A 26,212-nucleotide genomic window follows, 5' to 3' on the forward strand; every position below is an offset into this window, starting at 1 on the left:
GGAGAGGCATTTGTATTTCCATTCACTGAGGTTATAGGAATTCTTCATTAGCTTCTTTAGGAAGGTTTTATGATCTAGGTGACCTAAGAACTTGTGAATTTCTTAGATTTCAGTAGAACACATGGTGTAACTCTTATTCTCAGATACAGTATTTAGACTGTTTGTATTTCATAATATTATTAAGATGCATGGGATCATTTAAGTCTCCATTGTATCTGCATATTGTTCTTTTGTCTTTTATTTACCAGGTTTCTTGTCTATACTTAACATAACTGCTGCAAGCTATCTCATCTTATGAAGCTGAACTTCATTCTTCAAGTGTGATTTACTCAGTACAGCCTAAAACCATGATGAAAAAGATGAGCATACCTACAAGGAAAACTTCCCTGGTCCTCTTTCTGTGCCAAATTATTTCTGCACTGGATGTACCTCTTGACTGTAAGTAATAACCTGATAAATAAGTGCAGAATAATGGAAGATTAGTTAAATAATTTCTGTAGGAAGCTGAAGATAACTCCAGCATGGAGCTAAAAATAGAGTGTGTTTGGTCACTTTAATCAGGACGTTATCATTATGAATATTTATGCTTACTTACTGAAGATTTTCAAAACCTGTGGGTTACATTTTTCAGTTGAGGGGGTTTAACACAGGATTCTCATAAAATCCTACTTACACATCAGTGTGCCTTTGTTTGATCAAAATAAAGAAAGGCAGAAAAACTCTGCTAAATGCTAATTATTTGTGAAATTTAGATAATACTGATAATTTTCTAAGAATCCTAGGACAATTCCTGCTTGCTGTAAACAATCACCCTTACCTTCAGAGAAGAGGTTCCCAGGAGCTCCTATGAGTGCTAGTAAAAAATTAAAATACCTAAAATTCAGACACTCAAAGCATCTTACTTTTTTCTGATGCAAAAGGGTAAGTTAGGCTCTTGAATTTTTTAAGTAGTGCCTGAAAACAGTTAAGAACTTTTACTTAAAAACACATTAAAAGTGTGCTGAGCAGGGAACTCCAGCATTAACATGAGGAAACATCTGGAGGAGGGGAATTCCCGAGATCTAAAGATCAGGTCTAACATAAGATTCTTTAGGTGGGGAACCTTGAAGGTAGCACTCCATGCTGAAAAAGAAGCAGTGGTAGCTGCTGTGTTTTACTTTCTCAATAGCTAATTTTATTGAGTTACCCATGTTTCAGGTTGCTGTTTTCTTTCTAAGATAAACATGATTGCATTTTCAGAATTCAGTGAACCATGTTGCACCTCTCAGTGACTACTCATTTGTTTAACTAATTAGCAGGGAAGAGAACATTAGAGTTGGTGTTTAACTGATGGATTAATACATCTGTGAATTTGCCTGTGATTCTAATTTGCATGGTTTTCTTTACCCGTGTGGTTTTGATACCTTCCTGCCTTCCAGAAATGCATGTTTTTCTTTAATAATCATTGACATACATTGCAAGTGCTTTGGTGTTTTGTTTTTCCCCATGCATTTTACAAGCCTATCAAACCAATGACCTGCATTTCTGTAACAAAATCAATATATCTGAATCACATCCAACTTGTTGTGTTGTAAATGCCTTTAGAGCAATAAGCTGTGGGTTAAAGATGGCTTTGAAAGTTTGATGAATTAATGAATATGCTGCTTTCACAACTTCATTCTTCTCTTTAAACACCTTTGCAGGCTAAAAATAGTGTTTTAAATCTATCTTGTAGTTTAGCAACTAATATAAATTCTGCACCTCTCTAACATGATTATCTTAAGAGCAAGATTTTGGGTTAAATTTACCCGAAATGCATCAATAGACAAAAATGAATAGCCCTTTTGGATGTATCATTTTAATTCTGTACTGAGAATTTAATTCCCTTCTCTTCATGCTCAATCACTTTATGAGGTCTGATAAAGTCACATGAAATTTTAGCCAGAAATTACATCTAAAATTGTGGTATTGTTTTCATAAAGATGAGAAGGGGCTCTTGGACAGCACCACAAGGGAAGGACTTAGATTTTTTGTGGATCTTCTCTGAATATCCACCATAGAGACCTGATGGTGAGAACATACTTGATTAGTTGAATATCTAGTTTTCATCCAGGTTAGAAATACCTGTTCATAGCAAGTTCATTAATTTGTAGTCAGTGTCTCCTCTAAGCAGGCAAGGAATAACTGAAAATGTAGGGGACTCAAGGACATTTGGCCTATTGATAAAAAGAGACATGTTTATCCAAAACATTGGAAGTAAGCAATAAAGATCTGACAACTAAGATGAATTTTTTTTGTTTAGTTATATTTTAAACCAAAAAGGGTTGCAAGTCTGTTGGGTAGAATTAGGTGCTTTTGTCTTTACAAGAATAATTTTAGCCTGAAGTATTCTCTTTGTTCTTTTATGTGATCATATGGGTGGATTGATTTTGACTGCAGCATGAGGGTAGTGCACTCCATTAATTCTAATTTGCTGCTGTCTCCTCAGTATTAGTGTTTTATGTCCTTGCAAGGCCAAAATCACATAGCATGGTTGCCATTAAAAAGTCAACACTTCAAGAAAGTTTCTCATACCAAGAGCTTTAAGATAAATGTAATATCTGACATAATGGAAATTGTGGCTGGAATTTTAGGCATCGCTGCATGGGTTGCAGTGCTGAATGTTTTAAAGGTTTTCTTTTTATTGGTGACCAATGTACTTCCTAGAGATACTTATCTTCCCTCTCAAAATTGCTAATTTTCTCTTCACTAACAAATCTTTCTCTTTAATCTCCATTTGTCCATTCAACTGCTGATTCTGATGTGGGAATAAAAGCAAAACTTCTAGAAGAATGTAAGTTACTCTTCACTAAAAATAGGCTGTGTGCTGCTGAAATTAATACAGATTTTGTTGCAAATTGGGTTTGCAGTCCAAAAATGTGTGATTCTGACATTTTGTTGGTTTTGGTGTGCTGTATCTAGATGTTTTATGCATGCAGTGTTCAGAAAATGCTACTGTACATAAAACAGCGTTCTGATATTCTGAATAAATTAATTGTGTGATTTTTGATGGTGTGCTATTTGAACATTAAAATCTTCACTCAATATCAGCATGTGCAGTGTTTTATTACTACTTTCAGGAGTAAATATATTTGATAAAAAATGAATTTATTGGAATTATATGTACTTGTGTACTGTTTTACATATTTGATGGGGACATATTTTTATATCCACAGTGGATATAGCTCTTTAAGTACCCCTCATATTTTATGGGTTCTAACTTAGCTGTAGTTTTATGGTTAATTTAATCAGTTTTAAGTGCAGTCCATAACACAAGAGTGGAGATTCCAGGTCTTTGATGTGCATCAGAGGGAATATCCTGTAGATTGGGAAACGTTTGTGTCATATCCTTTTTAGAGTGTATTTACTTTTCCCAAGTAAGCATTTGACATGTGCTGACCCTGAGAAATGCCTTTGAGAGGGAAAAGGAGTGCCTTCAAGTACTCCTAAAGAAATGCACACAAAGGTGTCATGTAAAAATGTTACCTCCCTCTTTCAAGGATTCTCCCCTTTGCAGTGAGGAGCAGAACCCAGTTCTGTTCTGAGTAGCTGCTGTGTTTTGTTATGATTCCATGGTCTGATTTCTTTTCATTGCTGTTTCTTGCAGGTAGGGTTTTACAGACAGCTACCTCTGTCTGTGGAGAGGAGTACTTAGTGTATAATGGTATGCTTAAGGAAGACTTAAATAAAAATCCCAGCTGTACAATTTTAACTGTCTAGAGTGAGGCATGAGAACACAGCAAACTCTGATGACTGAAATATTTTGTTCCAGTGGCTAGAAATTACCCCAAAGCACTAGCAAAGGGTATTGCTGGACAGGTGATTTACAGTACTTAGACAGGGATGTTCATGGGCATGTTATTAAACAGGTTTATTTAGGTGACACTAAACCATAAATGTACGAATGATGTTGAGGAAGACACCTTTCTCACTATCTTAATATCACAAACAGTATTTTTTTAACCCAGAAATGGGTATAGGTAATGGCAAAAGGTTATGAATTACTTAAAATAGGTAGACAACAACTACTTTATCAGGTGAATCAATTTTGTTCTGTGCTACTTGTTTTATAGTACTGGACAAATCACAAATGTTAAATTATTACTTCTTCTGGACAGTTCAAAAGATTGAGTGTATTCTTAAGGGGTTTCTTAAGGGGGAATGAGTGCTTTACTTTTCCTACATGTTTACTTTATTTGGAAACTAGATGCTATTTTTATCATTTTTAACAGAGTCTTTTGCTTATAACATATTTTTACTCCTGAAAAGTAGTCCTTAAAAGCATGCTTTGTAGATTAATGCAATATGCTAAGCATAATAAATGTGTGGAAAGGTTTCACCCACAGAGAATATGAAAATACATAAAATGTTTAGAAGCACAAAGCAATGTTTATTTTTTCCTTCTGTGTGGTAAAAAACCACTTTGTGGAGGTTTATGTCTTGCAACTCTTCCTTTCAGATTTGTTGGACTTAGAATTTGAGCGTCCTTTGGTTTTGTAAAAATCTCTTGAAATCTGAGGTATAGAAATGATATTTTCAATAAACTTTTTGGCCAAGACCTTCATCCACTGTAAATCAGGATTGCTCAGTTGGAAGTTAGTATAGCTACACTGATTTACAAGGGTAGAGAGCTTCAGCCTCTTGATACAAACAATACTTTAATCCCACTCTTCTATCAGTGATTTGGTTACTAACTGCAATTCTTCTTTCTTTGCTTACAAAAGTGATGCTTTGAAAATATTGTTGAAATCATCTCTCTTTGTTGTATTTCATAACGAAGTGTCACAACCTCCTACGATAATTCAGCAATCTCCAAAAGATTACATTGTTGATCCTCGAGAGAATATTGTAATACAGTGTGAAGCCAAAGGAAAGCCACCTCCTAGGTTAGTAGCATTTTTTTTTTCTTTTATTGGCCTAAGAGCATGGAAGAACTCTGGACTTCAAGGATAACATAGTGTAATTTTTCTAAACTAACAAGATCAAGATTGTCTGTATGAATGTGCTTGCACATGCAGAAAGATGACACATCTGTACCTCTGTAAATTACACAGCTACCAGATAGTGGCACGATTTTGACTCTTAAAACATTTGACATTTGAATGTTTCTAGAGTCATCAAGCAATTGTAGCATTTTTTTCTTCTCAAAACCCTAACAATAAAATAATACTTGATTTTACAAGTGCAGCTAGGTAAATGCCCATGGAACACACTAGGAGGCATGCTGTACCATGAACTAGATAATGTGCCAGGTTTAGGCATAGTTTAAGAAGAATGGACATTGAATAAAGTCAGAATAATACTATTACATTCAAATGTAATGTTCTGTAAATAATTCCATTTTATAAGGCTCATCTTGAAATATAATTTGTCAGAAGTTATGTAGTCTGTATTAGTTTTATTGATCAGCAGCCTTGTGTATTTAATAGCCTTAAGTTTTGGTTTTGGCAGAAATGGATCAGATTCCTGATCATCGTCCATTTTAAGATACTCTTTTAGCATCTTGAAATATTTGAAAAGTCCTCATTTCAAAGTATGGAGTACCTGCACTGGAAACATCAGTAGCCATTATACATTCTGGCATTGTTAGTAACTGCTTCTGATTGCAGAGACTGTGAACATAGAAATGTGCATCTCTCTGTTCTAGGAGTGTTGTGCTACACCTTACTAGCAGGGTCCATCTAAAACTGCTCATTCAGACACAGACAGAGCTTGTTAGATATGTTTCTTCTGAATAGCCAGGTTTTTTTCGTGAATTATTCCTGCTGATTGCCTTGGCATCATTGTCATTATCATGCTGAGCAGCAGAATGGAGGAGATGAAGATTATCTGGGATACTCTCACCCTTTCTATTGTTGAGGACAGGAGTGCCACAGAGCTGCTTTGTTTACCAGAATTTTAATCTGGCTGGCCCAATGCCACTTTTAAGAGTCCGGATGTTGACCTTGAGGACCAGATGATTATTGTCCACTTTGGGACAGCTGTATTGCTTTTGCAGATGTTTCTCTTGAGCACTTATGGTTGGAATTACCAGAAAGAAAAAGAGAGCTGTCTGTGAGACTTAAGAACCTGAGCTGTGTGCCAGGGCTGTCTGCTATACATCCTCATCTTCCCCATCAAACACAGCTTTGTTCCTGTGCTACAGAGGAAGTGACAGGATTTAAGTAAAGAATTTTGTAACAAATTTTATAAGCTTGTACTTAGTCTTGCTTATTTTTTAAGATATGGCCCTGATTTAATTTGTCTCAGTAGTTAGTCTGGTTGGTCCATCACTCTTGATAACCTGCAAATGCATTTTGGAACTTGAGCTGTTCCACTTGAAGTCTGAAGTCAAACGTGGACTTTCTCAGCCCACAGTGTGAATTGTGTGATATCTTATTGGTAAGAGCACGTGGCATAAAGGTTTGTGGATGTGCTGCTGCCTTCAGCTAGAACAGCAAAGACTCTGTCATGTATCTCAAATCCAGGTGTTTGTACTACATTTCCCACCTCTTATTTGAATCCACATTACACTTTCTTCCATTCTTAATATTATTGGTAACTTAAACCCCACATTCTGAAGTTTCGCCTGCAAAGTTGTAAGAAAGGGGTTAGCTGTTAGTTCACTATGCATGGTAGTCTTCCCAAAAACACTGCAGTGTCATGCAGCACTGCTGCAGGTCCGGTTCTTCTCTCCCCCAACACAAGGTGCAAATATCATGTCCAGTCCTTCCCAGCTGCTGCAGAAGGTCAGAACACAATTTGAGTCAGTTAGAATCTGAGCTTTTCCAGTACCATTTACATTTATACCTTAGGAAGCATTCTAGCCAGTAAAAAGAGTGTTTGTGCTTAAGATTCTGAAGCTGAAATGTGTAGCAAGTAAAAAACCTGCTGTTCATAGCATTTGAAGCTGTGAGTGCTCAGCACTTCACAGGTGTTGGTCAAGCTCTCTGTGACTGTACTTCTGACCATAAGCAGAGCATAAGTAAGAAAGTGGTGTTTGCAGTAGTCCAAGTTGTAGACTGTGAATCTCTGCTTCTTTACAACCTTTTATGAGTTCTAACTTCATTTTTAATGACTAGTTTTCAAAACATCTCTTGGTTTGAGTAGCATCACTATAAATATACTAGGTTAAATAAAGGCTATCAGACTATGTAATTTCAGTTAGAGAATTATGTTTGCATTAGATTACTGAAAAGAAATCAAACTTGCCACAGTCTTTAATTCACTTGCATAACTTCAAAATCGCTGAACCAATTAAAAGAAATGGTCTCCTGCTGGGGCCTGAGATGACACATTTCAGCCCTGAGCAAGTTTTTAAAGACAGGCTTATAAACCCTTTAACAATAGATTTTATAATGAAAATGCTAATGCAGCTGTAGCAATATCAGTTCTTGAAGATGTTAATGCATCATTTTTAGTGGAAAGGAAATAAGTTCCTTCCCATGTATGATTAGCCTCAGAAATTTTTACTGTATTTTTTAAAAAAAGAATTGGCTTTGAAATAGCTCCTGTTAACAAGTTCAGCCATTTTATCTTAAAATATTGCCAGATTTCTTACAGTAAAAGTTCTGTATTTCTTTATTAGTTAATTTAGTTTGGGAGTGAGTCTTACTTATCTGCTAATGAAAAATAACATGTATTTTTGTTAATTAATTTTTTCTTCTTTTTCTTCATCCAATCTACAAAAAGAAGCTAAGAATAAGCTTTTCTTCTTTCTTTTTTTAAATTCTTTTAGCTTCTCCTGGACACGCAATGGAACTCATTTCGATATAGATAAAGATGCACAGGTAACAATGAAACCAAATTCGGGGACTCTTGTCATAAATATTATGAATGGTGGGAAGGCTGAAGCATATGAGGGAGTTTACCAGTGCACAGCAAGGAATGAACGAGGAGCAGCCATTTCCAACAATATCGTTATAAGGCCTTCTAGTAAGTAAAGCTCTTAATATTCATAGAATGTGTAACTTTGGTTTTCTTATTTCCTTAGGAACTTTTTTTGCCTTTTTGTTTTCCTGTCATAAAAATTCAGTCATCCAAATGACCATGATAGAAGTTATTGCCTATTTTCTAATACTCAGGTATTCTACTGTATTACATGTTCTCTCAAATACTTTTTTAACCAAAATTTAATAACCAAGTTTTTTTCTTGATACATCTGTATAACCTTATAATGTTTGAAACTGAGCTTTATGTATGACACTACTGCTGGAATAAAATATTTAAATCCTTAAGGCTTTAAGGATAGTTTGTTGACATTGATGGCATAATTGATGATAACAATTTTTATTCCATGTATGAAGTCTGTATTCCATAGTTTTTGTAATAGCTTTAAAACATAACAGATTGGAACTAAAAAGAAGCTAAAAATGCTTAATTAATAGTAGATTGTTTCTATAGCTTTTTATGAGCTTTATCTCTGTTTAGTTTTAAAGCTTCTCAGCTTAAAATGTGCTGTTCTCACATCTTAATTAAAGAGAGTGTATATAATACAGCTTCAGGAATGTCTACCCCTTTTTCTATTTTAGCACATCACTTTTTTTTTTTGGTATAGTTAAAAATTTGCAAGATGCTGTTATAAGACCTTTAGTGAGTAGACAAAATAATTTGAATCAGTTGATTATACTTTCAATAAATCATTGATTTACTTTTCTTCGAAGAAAACATAAAAAAGAACAAAAATAAAAACTTTAAGTTTTTCAAGCATGAAAGGACTTAATGTTCTGATGGATGTAGTTCCTCCATTTCTCTGGAATACTTTGTGCAATTTCTCTTTAAATTTTTGAGGTTTTGCCAATCCATAGTTTGTGTGTGTGTCAAAATTACTTTCTATAGGGTCGCCTTTGTGGACAAAAGAAAAGCTAGAACCAAATCACGTTCGTGAAGGTGATTCACTAGTACTGCACTGCAGACCTCCTGTTGGCTTACCACCACCTATCATATTTTGGATGGATAATGGTGAGTTTGTTTTTTATGCAGTTGACATTTTACAATTTTTCTGTGTAGAGGATCATTGCTTACCAAAACCACAGATGGTGCAGTTTCCCTCTAAGTTAAAATTCAGTCAATTTCCATTTCTGTAGAACAGAGCAAACAAGCAGACATACAGCCCAAAAGCACGAAGCCAAAAGCAGCTGGAGATCCTAATGTAAACTGTACGTTAACCCACTGGGGAAGAATGGATAGACAAAGGATGTCGTCAGGAAGCTTAGAAATGTCTATATATGTACCAAGCCTCAAACAAGTGTAATTGAATGGATGTGAAGTCTGCAGATCCTAATAATACAGTGTGTCAGTTATATTTGACATAAATATGTTCTTGTTTTCCCTTAGCTTTCCAAAGGCTGCCTCAAAGTGAAAGAGTTTCCCAAGGTCTAAATGGAGATCTTTATTTTTCTAATGTACAACCAGAAGACACCCGGGAGGACTATATCTGCTATGCAAGATTTAATCATACACAAACTATACAGCAGAAACAACCCATATCTGTAAAAGTCTTTTCAAGTAGGTATTCCATCACCAAATTACATACTTACACAGTATTTATCCAGAGTTATCAAGTTATGTGCTAAAGTTGTATTATGCTAGGGAATTTAGTAATTTTTATTTTGAGTAAGAAATTACATTATTGTATAAACTTCAAACATAATCTCCAGTTTTCTTGAAATAAAATTGATTTTAAAAGCTATAGTTTTTCCCTTTATAAGGCTTTGTGTTTTGAAAAAATGTTTAAACGATTTGATACATAGAAAAAATACAGTGTAAAAAAGTAACAGTTTTTGGATGTTTTTCCAATGCAAGAATATTAAGTTATTATGATTACTGTAACTATTGAAACAAATTAATCAATCACTTGATTAACTCACCGTGGCCATGTCATCACCTTTTGATTCCCAGAACTTTTTTTTTATCCCTCTTGTATGCTTTCTTCATGATATTCTGTTTATTTCAGTGGATTCATTGAATGACACTATAGCTGCTAATTTGAGTGACACTGATATTTATGGTGGTGAGTTACACTGGTCCCCACTGATACTCCTTGTTTCACAGTAGCATTTAGTTAACTAACTTCACCTCCATGGCTACTTAATCTTTTGCTCCTTTTTCAGTTTCTAATGAAGGTATCAATTAGTGCTGGTGATAATACATACTTTAAAAAGGGACTGCACAGTGTGATCCTTTCAAATATTTAATGTTTCAATGCTCTTGTAACATACGGCTCATAGAAAATACAAACACTTAAAATAAAAGAGTGCTTTCACACTGGTGCACATTTTAAGAACTTTCTATACTGTGTTGATTTTTTTATATTTTTCCTCAGATTTTCCTGGTAATTTGATTATGTTCATTATCACTAGAACTAGTCAATGTCATGTGCTGCATAATAAATAACAACAATTAAGCACCTAACAGATCCACTTCACATTTAATAACTTAATTGAATGTTCCAATAAATTCATAGGGGTAGGATAAATTTTGTTTGTTTGGTGTTTAGGCTGGTCTTTCCATTAATCTACGCTGAATGGTCTTTTGTATGTTCTGAATTAAATCCTCCAGAACAGATGTATGTGTGTTTAGCAAGGCTGACTTTGGAGCATCATTGATTCTAGACTCTCCACTTGATATTAGGTGACATAGAAAATACTTGATATTTATTCCATTTTTTGTCTTTTTCCTTGTGAAATGGGGCTTTGTGCATATTAAACCATAACTTATGTGAATCTAAAATAAAACATGGGCACAGGATATTTTACTTCTCTACATAAAAATTACACGTTATTCAGGAGGGACAAACAAGAAATAAGTACCTGAACACAAACCAATATATTAGCTACAATTAGTGAGGAAAACACTGTTGGGTTGGCTCCCAACTCAGAACCACCATGGGTAATTCTCCTGTACATTCATGGTCTGGCCAAGTGAGTCAGCAGCTCTTGGCAGTGCCAGCAGTTGAGCTGTTGCTGCGGCTGTCGGCTGCGTTCTTGACTCTAGACTGCTCTGTTCTCCCACAGCTTCAAGTTGTTTGTGTACTGGTTATTAAGAAATTCACAGCACATACTGGATTAAAACAAAGTGTTGTATTTATGCTAATGTATCAGTAAATCCTGTACCCTAACAAACTTTAAGTTCATTATGTTTATAATCCCATTTTTAAAAAACAAAATTATTTACTGTAATGTTTCAGACTCCTACAGCACTTCAGAGCAATTTAATTCTATATATTAAAATTGCTACAAGAGAACATTATTCACAGAAAACACTATAATTACAGAAAACTCTTATTCTGAATTCTATGAAGGCATAGGAAATACCATATACTTCAAAAGCCAATGGAGTATAATGTCAGAAATGAGTCTTATATTTATAGCTGCCTCTTTACTGTGGTTATTGCTTACAGGTTAATCAAGGTTCTATATTGCAAGACTGGGGAACAACTTGAATTAAAGTTAAATATATACTAAGAGGAAAATACAAGGATTAATTTCTCAAACCATGCCTCACATTGTCTAGAAAATATTAAAACATATTCTAAAGCAGACTGTACCTTTCACTCCCTTGGTTTATATTTCTGATTAAAAGTGCCTTATTTTTGTATTTGCCCTATTTTTATTTTGATGGAAGCTCAGTAATTTTCAGTAACTTTCAGTCTTGCACTGTGCCTCACACTAGTGGCCTCTTACTCCTCATCATAGTTCTGTTGAAGGAAACAGCAGCTACTTAGGATTAAGACTGCATAGTTGCCTATGTAAGCTTTGTATCAATTGTTCCTGTCTTTAAATAATAACATTTCTCTTCTATGTGTTCAAAATTGTGGCATTTAACAGATATGTTATGTCTGTCAAAAAACTAATATGTTCAGCTTGGTAGTTGTGCTGCACAATTACTTGTAATCAAATGGCCGATGTGGAGCAAAGTCTCTGTTCAAAATGTGAGAATGGATGTACGCACTTGATTGGTATTAGAATACGATTTAGAATTTTTTTTTTTTACTTATTCTTGTTCCAGCAAAGCCAGTTACAGAAAGGCAGCCAGTTCTTCTAACACCAACAGGTAGCACAAGTACCAAAGTGGAACTCAGAGGAAATGTGCTTATGTTGGAGTGCATCGCAGCAGGATTGTGAGTTACTTTTGAGACATTTTTTTCTAAATAAAAATACAGAAACAGAGGGAAACATTTCAGAGATGCTTAAAATGTGACTGCTGTATAAGCTTATAAGAAGCAGAAGTGTAAAATGGAAAGACCTTTTTTAAGAAGCTCCACCATTTATTTGTGCATCAGCAGACTTTGGAACGTGAACATATATGATATGAGAAGTCCTCTGCCTTCTCATACCCAAACCCTAGGCACAGGATATGGGTTGCACCATTGTTTTTAAAGGACACAGGCAAAAAATGCTATAGACTAAACTCAGGAACATATCCACAGATTTGCAGTCAGGAATAAAGCCTCCATTGTTTTCCTAAGTTTATGATCATAAGGTTCTCAAGTTATATAAAAATAGAAAAGGATTTACTGTTCAAGAAAACTGCGTGTATGTGTTAATAATTACTCAGTAGATCCACTAGGTGGGAATCATTGGAAAAAATCTTCAGGTCCTTACATCTTATTTCTCATTGTAATTGAGCTTAATTGGTACTTATTTCTTCAATGCAATGCAAGTTTGATTCTGCTCGTTATTGTGCAAAAAGAAAATAACTAAGAGCAATTTAACTTCATGAATTGGTTTGACCTTTAAATCAGTTTCATTCTCAGGAAGAAATCTGAGAATAGATTGGTTATAGAACAGAAGCAGAAAATTTTTAGTACCTATTTCGAGAACTGCAGATATGTTTACAGTGCACAAAGGCATATAATGCAGAGTGCTCTCAGGTAGCCATGAGGAAAGCCAATAATTGTAAATCACGTGCCACAGCCCCACACACGTGTTCACTTGCATGAATGCCACAGGCACAGCTTGATCTGAGCATCAGTGCAGTGTTCCTGTCTCAGCTGTGGCCTGCTCAGGTGTCTGCCCCAGCAGCACCACCCCTGGGAGTGGGCACAGCATCAGCCTAGGTAATCCTTATCTGCAATATAGTTATATGCCTTTTGACAACCCTGCAATAGTATTCAGTGATCCAAACTCCAGTAAAATGGCTGGATAAAACTTGAGAAAAAATTAGAGCATAATATATTATATGGCTTTGTGTCTTTAGCTGTCATATAATTTAAAAAAATCAGTGTGGGAATGCTTGTCCACGAAGGGCCACATGCAGATATTGTTTGAAATAACTATTCCTAATCACTGACACCATAATTAAAAGCTTTGCTAGGTGTCTGTGTTATCAAATATGTGATATTAGACTATTAAGGGAACATTTGCCTAGAGCTATTACTGTCTGAGAGAGGATATTCTATTCAGTAAGCAACAAATTGCAATTTCTTGTAATTTTCAAAGTATATGTCCATGTGTTTGAATAACTTTCAGCTTCAGTGGACAACATGGGTCATAGCCAAGATTTAGACCTGGTGCAGTGACAGGTAGCTATACTTGACTCAGCATTGACATTTTTTCCTTGATTTCTCACAAGAAATGTTTCTGTCTCCTTACAGCTCTTTTGTAAAGTTTATAATGTTCATGAAGCATTAAGATATTGCTCACACAAAGGAAAATGATAAACTTGTTATTTTATAGAATCTCCCTTAAAAAGCACCATGAGCATCAAATTAATACTAGAAATTGTCTTGTCTTCATTTATTAACCATCAGATTTTTTTGATTAATCAGCAGACAAATGTACTCTGTAATTATAATCTTATGAGCAGATGGCCATAGACAATGTTAGTGTGACTTGTCATTTCCTAGAAACAAATGCTGGCATGTTTTTCAAATTTCTTGGACGTGGCCCAGAATCTGGGTAGAGGCTTTTAAAATAATTATTTATAAAATATATATTAAAAATTTTAACATACTGAACTCTTATCTTCCTTTTCTTAAGTCCCTAAATGTGATCTGTGCTTTTACTTCTCCAGACCCACACCAGTAATCCGCTGGATCAAAGAGGGTGGCGAACTGCCAGCCAACAGAACATTTTTTGAAAACTTTAAGAAAACTCTCAAGATTATAGATGTTTCAGAAGCTGACTCTGGGAACTACAAATGTATAGCAAGAAATACATTAGGTTCAGTTCATCATGTCATTTCAGTAACTGTGAAAGGTAATACTAAAATTAACCTTAATGTAATGTTGTCAAGAGTCCGGAATGTAGGATCGAAGCAGGCTTTCTAGGATGAAGTATAGCTAAAAGGATGAATGATAATAGTTAAAAATCACCCTGAGGAAACATTCAACTGTCTGAATTCTAACTGGCAGAGCTTTACTATATGTAATATCTTTTTCATAATTTAATCTTACTTTGTAAAGCATCAGGTGAAACTGGTATTGTAGTGTAACAGTAGTGAGATAATGTGTTAGTTTGCATAAGTACTACATTTATTTTAGATCCTTTATCTGTCATTAGACTGAGTCTCTTGTTTCTCTCTTTCTCCTCATCTCTCCATCATCTCATCCTTATTTTTTCCGTTTTGCTTCTCCCCATTCATATAGGCCAGATTATTTCTTTCCTCTATTTTACTACTGTTTTAGTCTTATGTTTTTCTTCCTTTTACTCTTTTACTGATATTTCTGGATTCCTATCTTCATGTTTTTTAACCAACATGATGCCTTATAGTTGTAAAAACATTTACAACATACTTGTCTAAATAGGAATTGTAAGTATGCTGTGAATACCATGAAACAAAAAACTGTAATGACAGTTAATTAGTCATTGAAATAATCAGCTGTATTGCTTACTTTGCATGCCAAATAATAATTTATTTTGTTGTAGATCAGCATTTTTTAATGATCACATTTAATCTCCTTTCTAAGAACAGAAGTTTAATTTTCTGTTTGCATCTGTCTGTCAATCCAAAATCTGAAAATTAACTGCAAGATGTGATAATATATGCCGTTTGTGGTTATTTATTGTAAAAAAGGATGGAGAACTAGAATATTTTCTAGTAAGGACCCATTTTGATCTCTGTGTTTTCATCTGTCTCAGGTAAACATCTGGCCCCACTGCGATCATGCATTGAATTGAGTGAGACCAAGGATTTTGCCATTTTAAAATCTTGCCCTTGACATGAAATCTTTTCATGTAATCAAGCTTAAATTCATTCCTAACAGCCTAACTACTAAAAGGATGGATATCTCTGAAATTAATCAAAAGACCACTGTAGTGTCTGCAAATGCCATACTCAGATAATTTTTGCTTGCTTTAGGAAAGGCAAATTAGATTCAAAGCAGGCAACCTAAATGAAACAAATATTCTCAGAATTTTAATGCAGTGGGTGTCCAGAGTGTCAGTTCAGCTAATGTGTGATCTACCACTTAAATGAGTATCACATATATATATATATATATTTGTAAATATAAAGTAACAGAATAGCTGTAAGTCTATATCTACACATACCTTGTTTGAATTATACTCTTATTACCATGCCTTATTATTTTCTGTACATAGTTTTGGAAAATAATTGCTGTCTTTCTTTTCTTAAACTCAGCTGCTCCATACTGGATAACAGCACCCAGAAACTTGGTCTTGTCTCCTGGAGAAGATGGAACATTGATCTGCAGAGCTAATGGCAACCCAAAGCCTAGTATAAGCTGGTTAGCAAATGGTGTTCCCATAGCAAGTAAGATTCTTAATTACCTTACAGGAGTATAAGAAAATACGAGGAGTCTTAGGGTGTTTTTTTGTCAAATAGATGTGAAGAGCCTGGATTTGTGTAGGTTTTGCCTGACAAGTAATGCTAAATCATAGAAGATATGAAAAAAAACTGTGGTTCATAAAAGCTAACCAACAGCATGTGCCTCTAACGTGTTTGAGAGAACTAAAATGTGTAATCATGTCTGGTTCTTCTGTCTGGCATTCTGCTGTTAGCCTTTGTGGAGATTGGATGGTTCCTCTCACAGGGCCATTGCTGGGATGTCATTGTTACCCCTGTGTTTCTGTGGCAGTCATGTCTGCTAGATCTCTCCTTTGCTGCCCCACTGCAACTCTAATGTTGCCTAGGAATTGAAAATGTGACTTAAAATGTGAAGTACTCACATTTGTGGATATACAGAGCACTTGTAGGATTTGCAGTACACTGCAGGATTTACAGCTTAGTGTATGTTTGAGCCTTCCAGGCTTCAGCTCTAAGAAGCTGCAGCAGCAAAACTGTCTGAATGTGTCAGCAGCTACCTGGCAAACAATTTGTGCCAAGTAGGTGTCAAAGAAAAGGAACCCCTAAGGCAGTGGAACAGCTGTTTCTGTGTGCATGGGTAAGAAAAGCAGCGCTGAACTGGTGATTGAGCCACTTAATTGCTGCAGTGTTATGACTGGCAATGCTGTATGACTGACACAAGCTGCAACTTGCTTTGGAAAAAAGTGCAACTTGCCTTGGAAAAAACTTGCTGGAGGACACTGCAGTATGTTGTCAGCTGGGTGTGCACTGAGCATATCCTGTACTGTAAAGTCACACTTGGTTCTTCTACCTTTATCCTTCCTCTTTCTAAAAATAATAATAAAAACCAGACAGTCTCACCTGTTGGCTCATGAGAGATAATGTACTCTAAAGTACTGATCTGCTTAAAGTATGACAGTATCCCTTTTGTCACTTTCAGAAGTTTTAGAGTTAGAGAAGTTTTTCATTGACTTTGTTGAGAAAATATAATCCACCCAGTTTGGGGTGTGGAGAAGGATGTCTATGGTCAGAATCTAGGTAATAGCAAGAGGTAAATGAGAACCCTCATTAGATATATTTGAAGTATTTGGTATACAAAAGAGATTAAACTTATTTGAAGGGAAAAAATGCAATTTTGTGTGGGCAAAATAAGGCTATGTATTGAAACAAATAGATATATTCAGCAAATAACCTGTTTCAGAAATCATAATTAAATGGAAAGTGAGATCTACAACATGAGATTTAAAATGAGAAGTTTCCATTGGTAAATGAGTTATGTAAACTGACGTTAATCACCTCATCAAACAATAGTAAGACAGGAAACAGGAAAATATCAATGTAATTTTGTATAGTGTATATTTATAAATAAATATATGATAATGCATTTGTTATCCTCAAAGTTTGATACTTGTCCTTCACTTTTTCTGGGTTCCTGGTGGTCTCATCTTCCTTTGTTGTTTTCTGTATACTCACCATTCACTTTTTGTTTATTTGTTTGGAGCAAATTTTTATCCTGCAATTCTTGTAGTTTGACTAGTATTTCAGGCCTCCTGAGTAGTAAAATCTTTTTCACCTGGCTATGAGAGTTAGCTTTACCTTGCTTATCTTCCTTTTCAAAGTTATAGGACAAGCTGATCAAATGACCAACAAGTACATTTTCCAGAAAATCAGTGATGTATTCTGCATTCTTTCACAGTATCAGTAGAACATTATGAAGCACAGTTTTCAGAAGCAGCTCCAGGATGCCACCAAATTTCCCAAATACAAGGGCAGCATTTATTGGACTGCTCTTGAGGAATTGGTACACAAAGTCTTGTTGAGGGGGAATTCAGTAAAAATTACAAGACTTTAATTAAATTACCCACTCAAACTCAGTAGGGGAAAAAAAAAAAAAAAACCAAAAAAAAAAAAAACCAAAAAAAAAACAACCACAGGAAAATAAGTAAATGGGTAGCTCAGCCTTTTATTAAAGGTCACTTTCACTGCTGAGAAAAGCTGAAGTCTTATCCACATTAAATATTTAAGTGCAAGTTGATTGGCTGCTCCAGTACACTGCATCTGTCAGGGCATCTATGAGAAGCATCGTGATCATAGAAAGTGCAGTTCTTAAGATTCTTGTGATTTTTATTATTCTGAGTTATCAAAAGCTGTTCTGGAAATTACCAAGTACAGTGTGCCTTTTTGTTCACTTGTTACTAAATTATAGAATTGAGCCCCTCATCTTCTGACTGAATGATTAGGAAATCACTGTAAAAGGAAACTAAAGCAGCTGTTTCAGCTTCAGGGCAGCGCTGAGAGAGTTACACCCGTGGCAGGATTTCAAAGAAAAAGAGCTACATTTGAATTTCAAAGCCCTGCTGTCATCATATATCCCACAATGTGCCTCTTGTGGCCTAGTAATCTGTTTGCAATACTTTAATTTTCTGTTGGAAAGCACAACTGGGAGATACTTAATTCTTCCAGTTTTGTTTTTTCATAATAGAGTCAGACAAGGAAAGGGGTATGTGGAAGAAGGAACCATTGGTCCGTATCTCAGTCACAGGCTGAGGTTTAAATATCTATAGGGGTAAAGAAAAAAAAAAAAGAGAGAAAAATACACTGTGTGTCGGCACTATAAAACGAAATTGCAATGGTGTGAATTTTGTTCCGTATTACACTAATCTGAGTTAAAAAAAAAAAAAAAATTAAGCAAGAATTTACGTTTCCCTGAAATATTTTAATTATTTTTCTTCAACAGTCATGCTGAAAACACCAGCATTTCTAAAAGAAAAAACTGCTTTAGACATGTTGGAATGACAAGAACCTGACCTAACCTCCTAATGTTTACTCACAGGAGTATATTGAACTCCCATGCCCAGTCCCGTTAAGGTCAATTAGAATTACTTTGGCAAGTAGTAATTGAAAGTTCAGGCCATGACTCTGTGTTGCCTTGTGCTTCAATTAGCACTCAAGATCTGCATTATTTATATCACTGCATAATCCATTGTGTCCTACTGCTTAGATATTCAGCATGGTTTTACAAAAGGGAAGCCATGCATAAAGTATCTCAACTTTTAAGAAAGTAACAACCCAGATTAATTGGGAAGGAGAAACACTTTCATAATTGGACTACAGAAAGGCATTGCAAATACTGTGCAAAGACTGATTTTTTGGTCCAGTGGTTTATAGTTCATGCTGAGCTGTTAAATATTAGATATAGACACTTAGATCTATACAAAGTAGTGCAAAGATGCTGTTTATCTTCTTTCAACACGCTCTTCTCTTGTTACATCACATTTCACATTGAATCTCTGGATTTGAGTTAGTCTCCATTAGTACTCACACTGAATTTAAGGGAGAAACATTAGCCCTTAGATTTCCTTCATGAAAGGCCCTAATAATCCCCGGCTGAGAGATTAATCATCCATCATTTTCTCTGAGAGTACATACTACAAGCTGTTCACTGCAGCCATGGGAGGGTAGGAAGAAATTTGCTGGACCCTAATGCCCCCAGTATTTCAGTCTTGCAGAGAAAACTTCTTGGGAAGATATTTATCCACTGCTTCTGCTGTCATTGTATTGGACCTTTGCATGCGGTCTAGGAACTTCAGCAGATGAAAAAGCCTTTGATAATCAGTTTTTTTCAATTCTGCACAAAATAGTCAAAGGATGGTTATAGTTAGTGCAGGTAATGGTGAGCCTTTGGAGACAATAGGACTGTCAGAATCAGAAACTCAGGAAAAAATGGATTTCAGTGATCACAGGAAAATAATATTCTGAGGAGTAAGTGAGATTGGTAAGAAAAGGAAGAGGACATTATTTAACATTTCAGTTATCCATGTTTTTTAATCCAGATTTTCTCCCTTCCAGTTTTAAGCCTAATGGTGTGCTTTAACTGCTTCTGTTCAGAGAGCACGCCACTGTCTTTTTACTCAAGAAAAAAAGTAATGATGGTGCCTCAGTGGTTATTTACACATACTAGCAAAACTAATCTCTTAGACTGTCAGAAGTTTATGACACAGATGAATGAAGTATGCATTCAAATGAACAGAAGTTATTCAGGGTGCTGATCTTTAACTATGATCTTTAACTATGACAAAAGTATCTGATGGAGGCCCTGCCTTCTCTGTATAGGAATATGCTGAACATGGCTAGAGTCAAGAAGCTATGTCATTGTACAATGTGATGAAAAAATCAGGTGAAACCAGGTCTTTGTCCAGAAAGGGCCAAAACTCATTCATAAGCTGGGATTCCATTATTGGAATATTGAAGTTATTGGGAGCAAATGTTGGCTGTTAGATGGCACATGTTCACCTGCTTTGTAACAGCAGCAGAACTCCTATAGCAAATCCTCATAATTCATTATCCTGTTTGTACAAGCCCATTTTAAGAATTACGTAGTTTTTTGCTGTTTTGGCTATCAGTACCAAATTCAGCTTTGTCTGATGTATCACAAGCATTTTCTCCTTCACATGCAGCTATGGCATAATGTGACCAGAATATTCTTAAAAAAATCCAAGCAGTGCTTGAGTGGCCTTTCCATCACTCCTTTTCCCCAGAAAATCAACAACAACAAACAGATAGGCTGGTATATGAAAAGGGCTGAAGTATTGCATGCTGTTTTTCCTCAGCTTTTACTAGCAAGACTGACCTTCAGGAATCCCAGGTCCCAAAGACCAGGGGAAAAGACTAGAATAAATGTACCCTTGCTGGAAAAGGATTAGGTCAGGAGCAAACTGAACGTACCTAAGTCTGTGGGCCCTGATGGGATGCAGCACAAGTGCTGACTGAGCTGGCATATGTCATTGCATATGTCATTACAAGAACAGTCTCCATTATCTTTGCTTTATCATGGTAACTGAGGGAAGTGCCTAACGATGGAGAGAAAGCAAATGCTACTCCTGTCTTCAACATGAGTTTCTCCAGAAGGAGAGATCAGGGAACTACAAGCTGGTCACCCTTATCTTTATTATTCCTGTGAAGGTGATGGAGCAGCTGATTCTGGAAACCATTTCAAGGCACATTAAGGACAAGAAAACTTTTAGGAGTAGTTTTCATGGCTTCACAAGGGGTGACCAACTTGATATATTTCCATGATGAAATGACTGGCCAGATAGATGAGAGCAAGAGTAGTGGATAATGTCTGCCTGGACTGCAGTGAGACCTTCAACCCTGTCTCCCATTAGATCCTCATGGACAAGCTGTTGATGTAGGGGCTGGATAAACAGATGGGGGTGAATAGAAAGATAGCTGAATGGTCAGACCCAGAGAGGGTTATCAGTGGACAAAATCCTGCACCTGGGGAGGAACAGCCTTAGTGCCAGTACGTGCTGGGGGCCATCCGGATGGATAGGGGCTTAGGAGAACAGGACTTGGGCATCCTGGTGGGCATCAAGTTGACCATGAGCCAGCAAAGTGCCCTTGTCACAAAGAGGCTAATGTTATCCTGGGCTACATGAGACAAAAATATAGCCAGCAGGTAGAAGAAAGTGATCCTTGCCCCATCTGGACACAATTCTGGATAACTGGATCCAAGTGGCCCTGCTTGAGCAGGGGGTTGGACCAGATGACCTCCAAAAGTCCCTTCCAAGCTCAATGTTTCTGTGTCTGTGAGTGCAGCAGTGGGTGCTTCAGACCATTAAAGAAGCTGTATTCAACAATTGAATAGATGCCAATTTCAACAGCGAGCTTTTGAATCAGTGCCCTTCAGTATCCACGTGGCTAGACCAGTTAACAGAAAGCACCAGCTAACCTGACACTGCTATCTTCTTTCCTCTTGGGACCCCAGCTTGAAGCCCTTTTCAGAGAGCAGGCACCTACCTCCTTTCCTTCAGATAGCTGAAAGGGGATTTCTCCTTTTTTCCTTCAGTACAGCAGTGGGAAGGGAAGATGCTGCCCCTCTTTTTATACTGTAATTTAGTGGTTAGGTAGTTCTTTTACTATGCAGTTCCTTCAGTCATAGAGGATTGAGCTAATGGCTTCCATCTCTTAGGAGGGACCCTACCATCATCCTGTAAGGGATTATGTGTTGGAGTGTGCATGAGTCTCTGCACCCACTAAAGACCTGCCTGGGTGCACAAAATGCTGCAGGATTCAAAGAGCATGAGATGTGGGGAAGGCCACAGCTCAGGGCTGGAAGCAGCCCTGCTTGGAATTGCTGTGGGCAGTTCTCCTTCCTCGTGGGAGAGCAGTTGTGCCTGTCTTCTATTTGACTGTGATTTGTATGCAGAAACAGACTGCTTCCCGCAGATGACTGGCCTGCCTGCTGGGCTACTCACCTGCTCCAGCTATTTTCAGCCCATGAATCTTTTAATGAAAATGGCATTTACATAGAAAAGGAAGCAATGTGAAACATAGAACACAATTCAAAGCAAAGCAAAAGAGATAAAAATAAATGCCAGCAATCTAGAAGTCCAGAGAATAAGCATTTAAAATATCAGTAGTACCTTTTTTTTCCTTCACGAAATTTTTGAATTTTTGATGTTGATTTGAACTCAGAGTGATGGAAGACCACAAAAACCAGAAATTGAAATCTGTTCTTGAGGCAGTTGTTTGGAAATTGAGGTGTTTACATGAAAAATGGCCTTAGATTTCATCCAAGCTGGAAATACCCTTAAGCAGAAGCACAAAACTGGTCCTCTCCATCTGGTTACTTTTGTGGAGAATTCAGTAATAGATATTCTAAGAAAATGCAGGAGAAATGTCTCTGTTTTCTTTACAGATGAGAACTAAGGTATTGTCTGAATGAAAAGGTTCCTGTCACAGAAAATTGATGTTAATTTAGTTGGTCAATCTTTTTTATGAGTTGAAATAAGAATTTCTTTATATGAGAATGTGTTCCACAAATACTTTTTCAAGTTTCAGTAAGAGTGTCAATTTTGATGATGCGGCGAAACTAGAATGCATTTATTTATGTATAAATACATCTATTTTTCATATTAGTAGATCAGTAATTTTACCATTAATTTTCAATATTAATAATACATGGGCTTTTTAATACAATAATAATACATCTGGTTTTATTTAATATGTTCATGAAATATTAAACTATAGATGGTGCATTTTCATGCAGTGCAGTGTCACAAGCTAAGTTTTTTATTCATTATACTTCTCTAATGCCATCCAGTTCTATCAGAACTGACAGCTATTATTTTTCTTCAGTATTTTCTTAGAATTTTATTTTCAGTTATGTGCTTCTGTGATGCAGAAGCTGTTTGACAGCTCAGGCCCCTCCAGAACAGTCAAGAAAATGGCATAGTATAGTTCTTACATAAGGGAAAGAGTGCCACCTACTGAATTGCTAACTCTGCTCTTGTGAAGATTGTTTCTTGATTTTGTGTGAAGGAACACTTATTCTTTACTCTGAGATAATTTGCAACTGAGTATGACTTTCTTTTATATTTGGAAAATTATTTATGGTATAACAATTGATTCAAAACTTTAAAGTCACAGAGGACTATGTCATTTTATTAGGATTTTCTTTAGACATTCTGAGATATTTCTGTATTTTTCTAGATATTGACTGTATTTGCCTGAATCTTGCTATATTGGTACTTTTCCTTTGTATCACATGAAAAAATTGAATCTCAGCTTCACTTCCTTGGAAAACAAACAAAAAAACCCTCTCCAAAAATGGGAGCTCTACCATCTTGAGTTAATACTTGTAGAATTATGAGAACTTTTTGAACTGTATTAAAATTCAAATTTTTACCAATGATCAGTCAGTCAGGGAAAATAAACATATTGGTCTTTCAGATTCTTCCTTTTTTTCCAAAGTCTGAAACTTGCAATCCAACTTTTCCAAGTTTAGGAAAAGCAATAACTCTTCTTCTTTACACCAACAGTTGCCCCAGAAGATCCTAGCAGAAAGGTGGATGGTGACACCATTATTTTCTCACACGTGCAAGAAAGGTCAAGTGCTGTCTATCAGTGCAATGCTTCTAATGAATATGGATACTTGCTAGCAAATGCATTTGTGAATGTTCTGGGTAAGAAACAGACTATTTTCTGTTTTCTCGTGTGTTCAGTTGTCTCCTGCTAACACACATACTCTCTGCTCAAGCCTTGCTCCCAATTCACTGGGAATTGATCTATTTCCTGGCCCCTGTAAAGAGCAACAGTATACATACCTTGTTTTTCCTAGTATATTCCTGAATTTCACTTCCACTGTTCCAAAGTGAGAAGGATAGATGTGAAAGCTGGGAAAACTTGGAAGGAATTTTATCTTTTTTGTTTGTTTGTTTGTTTGTTTATGTGAGTCAGTCAAATAGAAGCCTGACAAAGAAGGAAGGAATTAGTATTGCTTAAGTTAGTACATTTTAATAGTTTCATTGAGTCTAGATGTTTTGAATTAGTGGAATAGATGACCTCCAAGCTGCTATTTGTTGTAAGGGGACATGATTATGCATTTGTCTCTAAGGCTTCCCTGGCATGTGTTTCTGATTAAAAAATGTTGTGGCCCCTCTAATTCTTCTCACTGAATTTAACAAAGCTAGTAGCAAAACCCTAGGCAGAATGACCTCTAGTGACTCTCCTGCAGGAACTGGCAGATGTGTTGATTGACACTGTCATTTAAAAGAAAGAAAATGTAGGTGTTAGACCTAAAATGCATCCTAGCTTCTTTCTGCCTCCAGGTTTGTCTGGAATTAGATAGTTTGGTCTGCACCCAGGAGATTATCTTCTTGAAGTACATACTGATTTAAATTTTCGAACTGAAATAATTGCCTTTGGTGCCCATCTTGTAAATAGGCAAGAAACAGTTGTTTTTCACAAGATAATTTCCCTGCATTCACTTTTCCTCAGGCAAGTACCAGTAGAATGTATTTGAACCCCAACTGAGACCTGAAATAATCTCAGAGAAAAATGCAATTCTTTAGGCCATTCTTAATGTCTTTGTGTTTTGTAACTATACTTTTTCCTATATATTTATTATTTGGAACTTTGTAACTAGATGCAGATATCTTTGTCCTTACAGCTGAGCCACCAAGAATCCTAACTCCTGCTAATAAACTGTATCAAGTCATCGCAGACAGTCCTGCACTGCTAGATTGTGCTTATTTTGGGTCACCTAAGCCTGAAATTGAATGGTAAGCTCTAGCTGTGCTTACATTACAGAAGATGAGCCAGTTATATCTATGGAAACAAACACTTAAAGCTTTAAAACTCTTTAAACTCTATTTACAATTTTTAAATAGTCTATTTTAAAATACATGCTGTTTACAATCCACTAATACAATATTGCATGTACTTAATGAACCAGCAGTAAAGTTATGCCTACAGAGTCAACTTTAAATTTCTGTGAGTGTTTCTGTCTATTTTCTAATGTGGCAGTCCTAAGTTTGTATTTTATTGATAATAAAAACATACAGGATTTAACTGTGATGCTGGCTAATGATATTACTTTTTATATAAAGGTTTAAGGGAGTGAAAGGTAGCATCTTGCGTGGAAATGAGTATGTTTTCCATGATAATGGAACCTTGGAAATTCCAGTGGCTCAGAAGAATAGTGCTGGTACATATACGTGTGTAGCAAGGAATGAATTAGGAAAGATACAAAATGAGGTGCAGTTGGAAATTAAAGGTGAGAAATTAGTCATTCTTTCATCACTGATTAGTACAGGATTTCAGACTTTCTGAATATCTAATTTTAATTTTAAATTTCAGATCCAACAATGATCATTAAACAGCCAGAATACAAAGTGATTCAGAGATATGGCCAGGTTTCTTTTGAGTGTATAATAAAACATGATTCTACCTTACTACCAACAGTTACATGGTTGAAGGACAATGATGAACTGCCAGATGATGAAAGGTAAGGATCACATAATTTTGCTTTTTTTTTTAATTTTTAGGTCCTTTTGTCTGCTCCTTTTCCTAATCTTTGAAAGGAACATATTGATCTACTGACATTTTCCAAAGAAGACTGATAAACATCATGGCTATCCAGTATTTGGTAACTTAAAGGACTTACCTAGTGTGATGAAAATATTAAGATATAAATAAAAATAAAATGAGATGTAAACATTTATACAAACTATGCACAGTGACCTTACAGATTAAGTGTAAGGTAAAGATTATTGACACGTGAAGCCAAACAGATGACAGAAAACTGTTTTGCTCTAGATCACATATATTTAACATTTGTTTGAATATATTTGGAAAGAAAAGCACATTAGAACTGTGGGATGGTCAAGAGCAATGAAGAAAAAAGAAAAGCTGGTGTTGTCCCATAGCTTAACTTGGGTAAACACAGCTGTTTAGGTATGTACACATATATGGGATTTGATGTGTTTTCTGCAAGTTTCTTATAACAGTGCCAGTTATTGAAAAATCAGTGGCTGAATCTATTGTATTTACAGGTTTCTAGTTGGTAAAGACAACTTGACCATTATGAATGTAACTGATAAAGATGATGGAACATACACTTGCATAGTTAATACTACTCTGGACAGTGTTTCAGCAAGTGCTGTGCTTACTGTTGTTGGTA

At 35.9% G+C, this 26,212-nt stretch overlaps 1 protein-coding gene across 4 annotated transcripts in view; it reads left to right on the forward strand.

Annotated features, from left to right (window-relative positions):
• Positions 1-272: 272 nt before the first annotated feature.
• Positions 273-26,212, forward strand: part of NRCAM (neuronal cell adhesion molecule) — a 66,970-nt gene continuing 41,030 nt past the window's right edge. For all 4 annotated transcript variants that reach the window (XM_066319033.1, XM_066319030.1, XM_066319031.1 and 1 more), the window contains exons 1-14: positions 273-438; positions 4,799-4,904; positions 7,736-7,932; positions 8,836-8,958; positions 9,334-9,504; positions 9,953-10,009; positions 12,007-12,118; positions 14,014-14,198; positions 15,583-15,714; positions 23,571-23,714; positions 24,701-24,812; positions 25,140-25,306; positions 25,390-25,537; positions 26,085-26,209. In XM_066319033.1, the coding sequence (XP_066175130.1) occupies positions 348-438; positions 4,799-4,904; positions 7,736-7,932; positions 8,836-8,958; positions 9,334-9,504; positions 9,953-10,009; positions 12,007-12,118; positions 14,014-14,198; positions 15,583-15,714; positions 23,571-23,714; positions 24,701-24,812; positions 25,140-25,306; positions 25,390-25,537; positions 26,085-26,209 (1,870 nt within the window). In that variant the 5' untranslated portion in view covers positions 273-347. The remainder of the gene's footprint in view (positions 439-4,798; positions 4,905-7,735; positions 7,933-8,835; positions 8,959-9,333; positions 9,505-9,952; positions 10,010-12,006; positions 12,119-14,013; positions 14,199-15,582; positions 15,715-23,570; positions 23,715-24,700; positions 24,813-25,139; positions 25,307-25,389; positions 25,538-26,084; positions 26,210-26,212) is intronic.

The sequence above is a fragment of the Sylvia atricapilla genome, chromosome 5 (assembly GCF_009819655.1).
Source record: "Sylvia atricapilla isolate bSylAtr1 chromosome 5, bSylAtr1.pri, whole genome shotgun sequence".
In the NCBI taxonomy this organism is placed as follows: Eukaryota; Metazoa; Chordata; class Aves; order Passeriformes; family Sylviidae; genus Sylvia; species Sylvia atricapilla.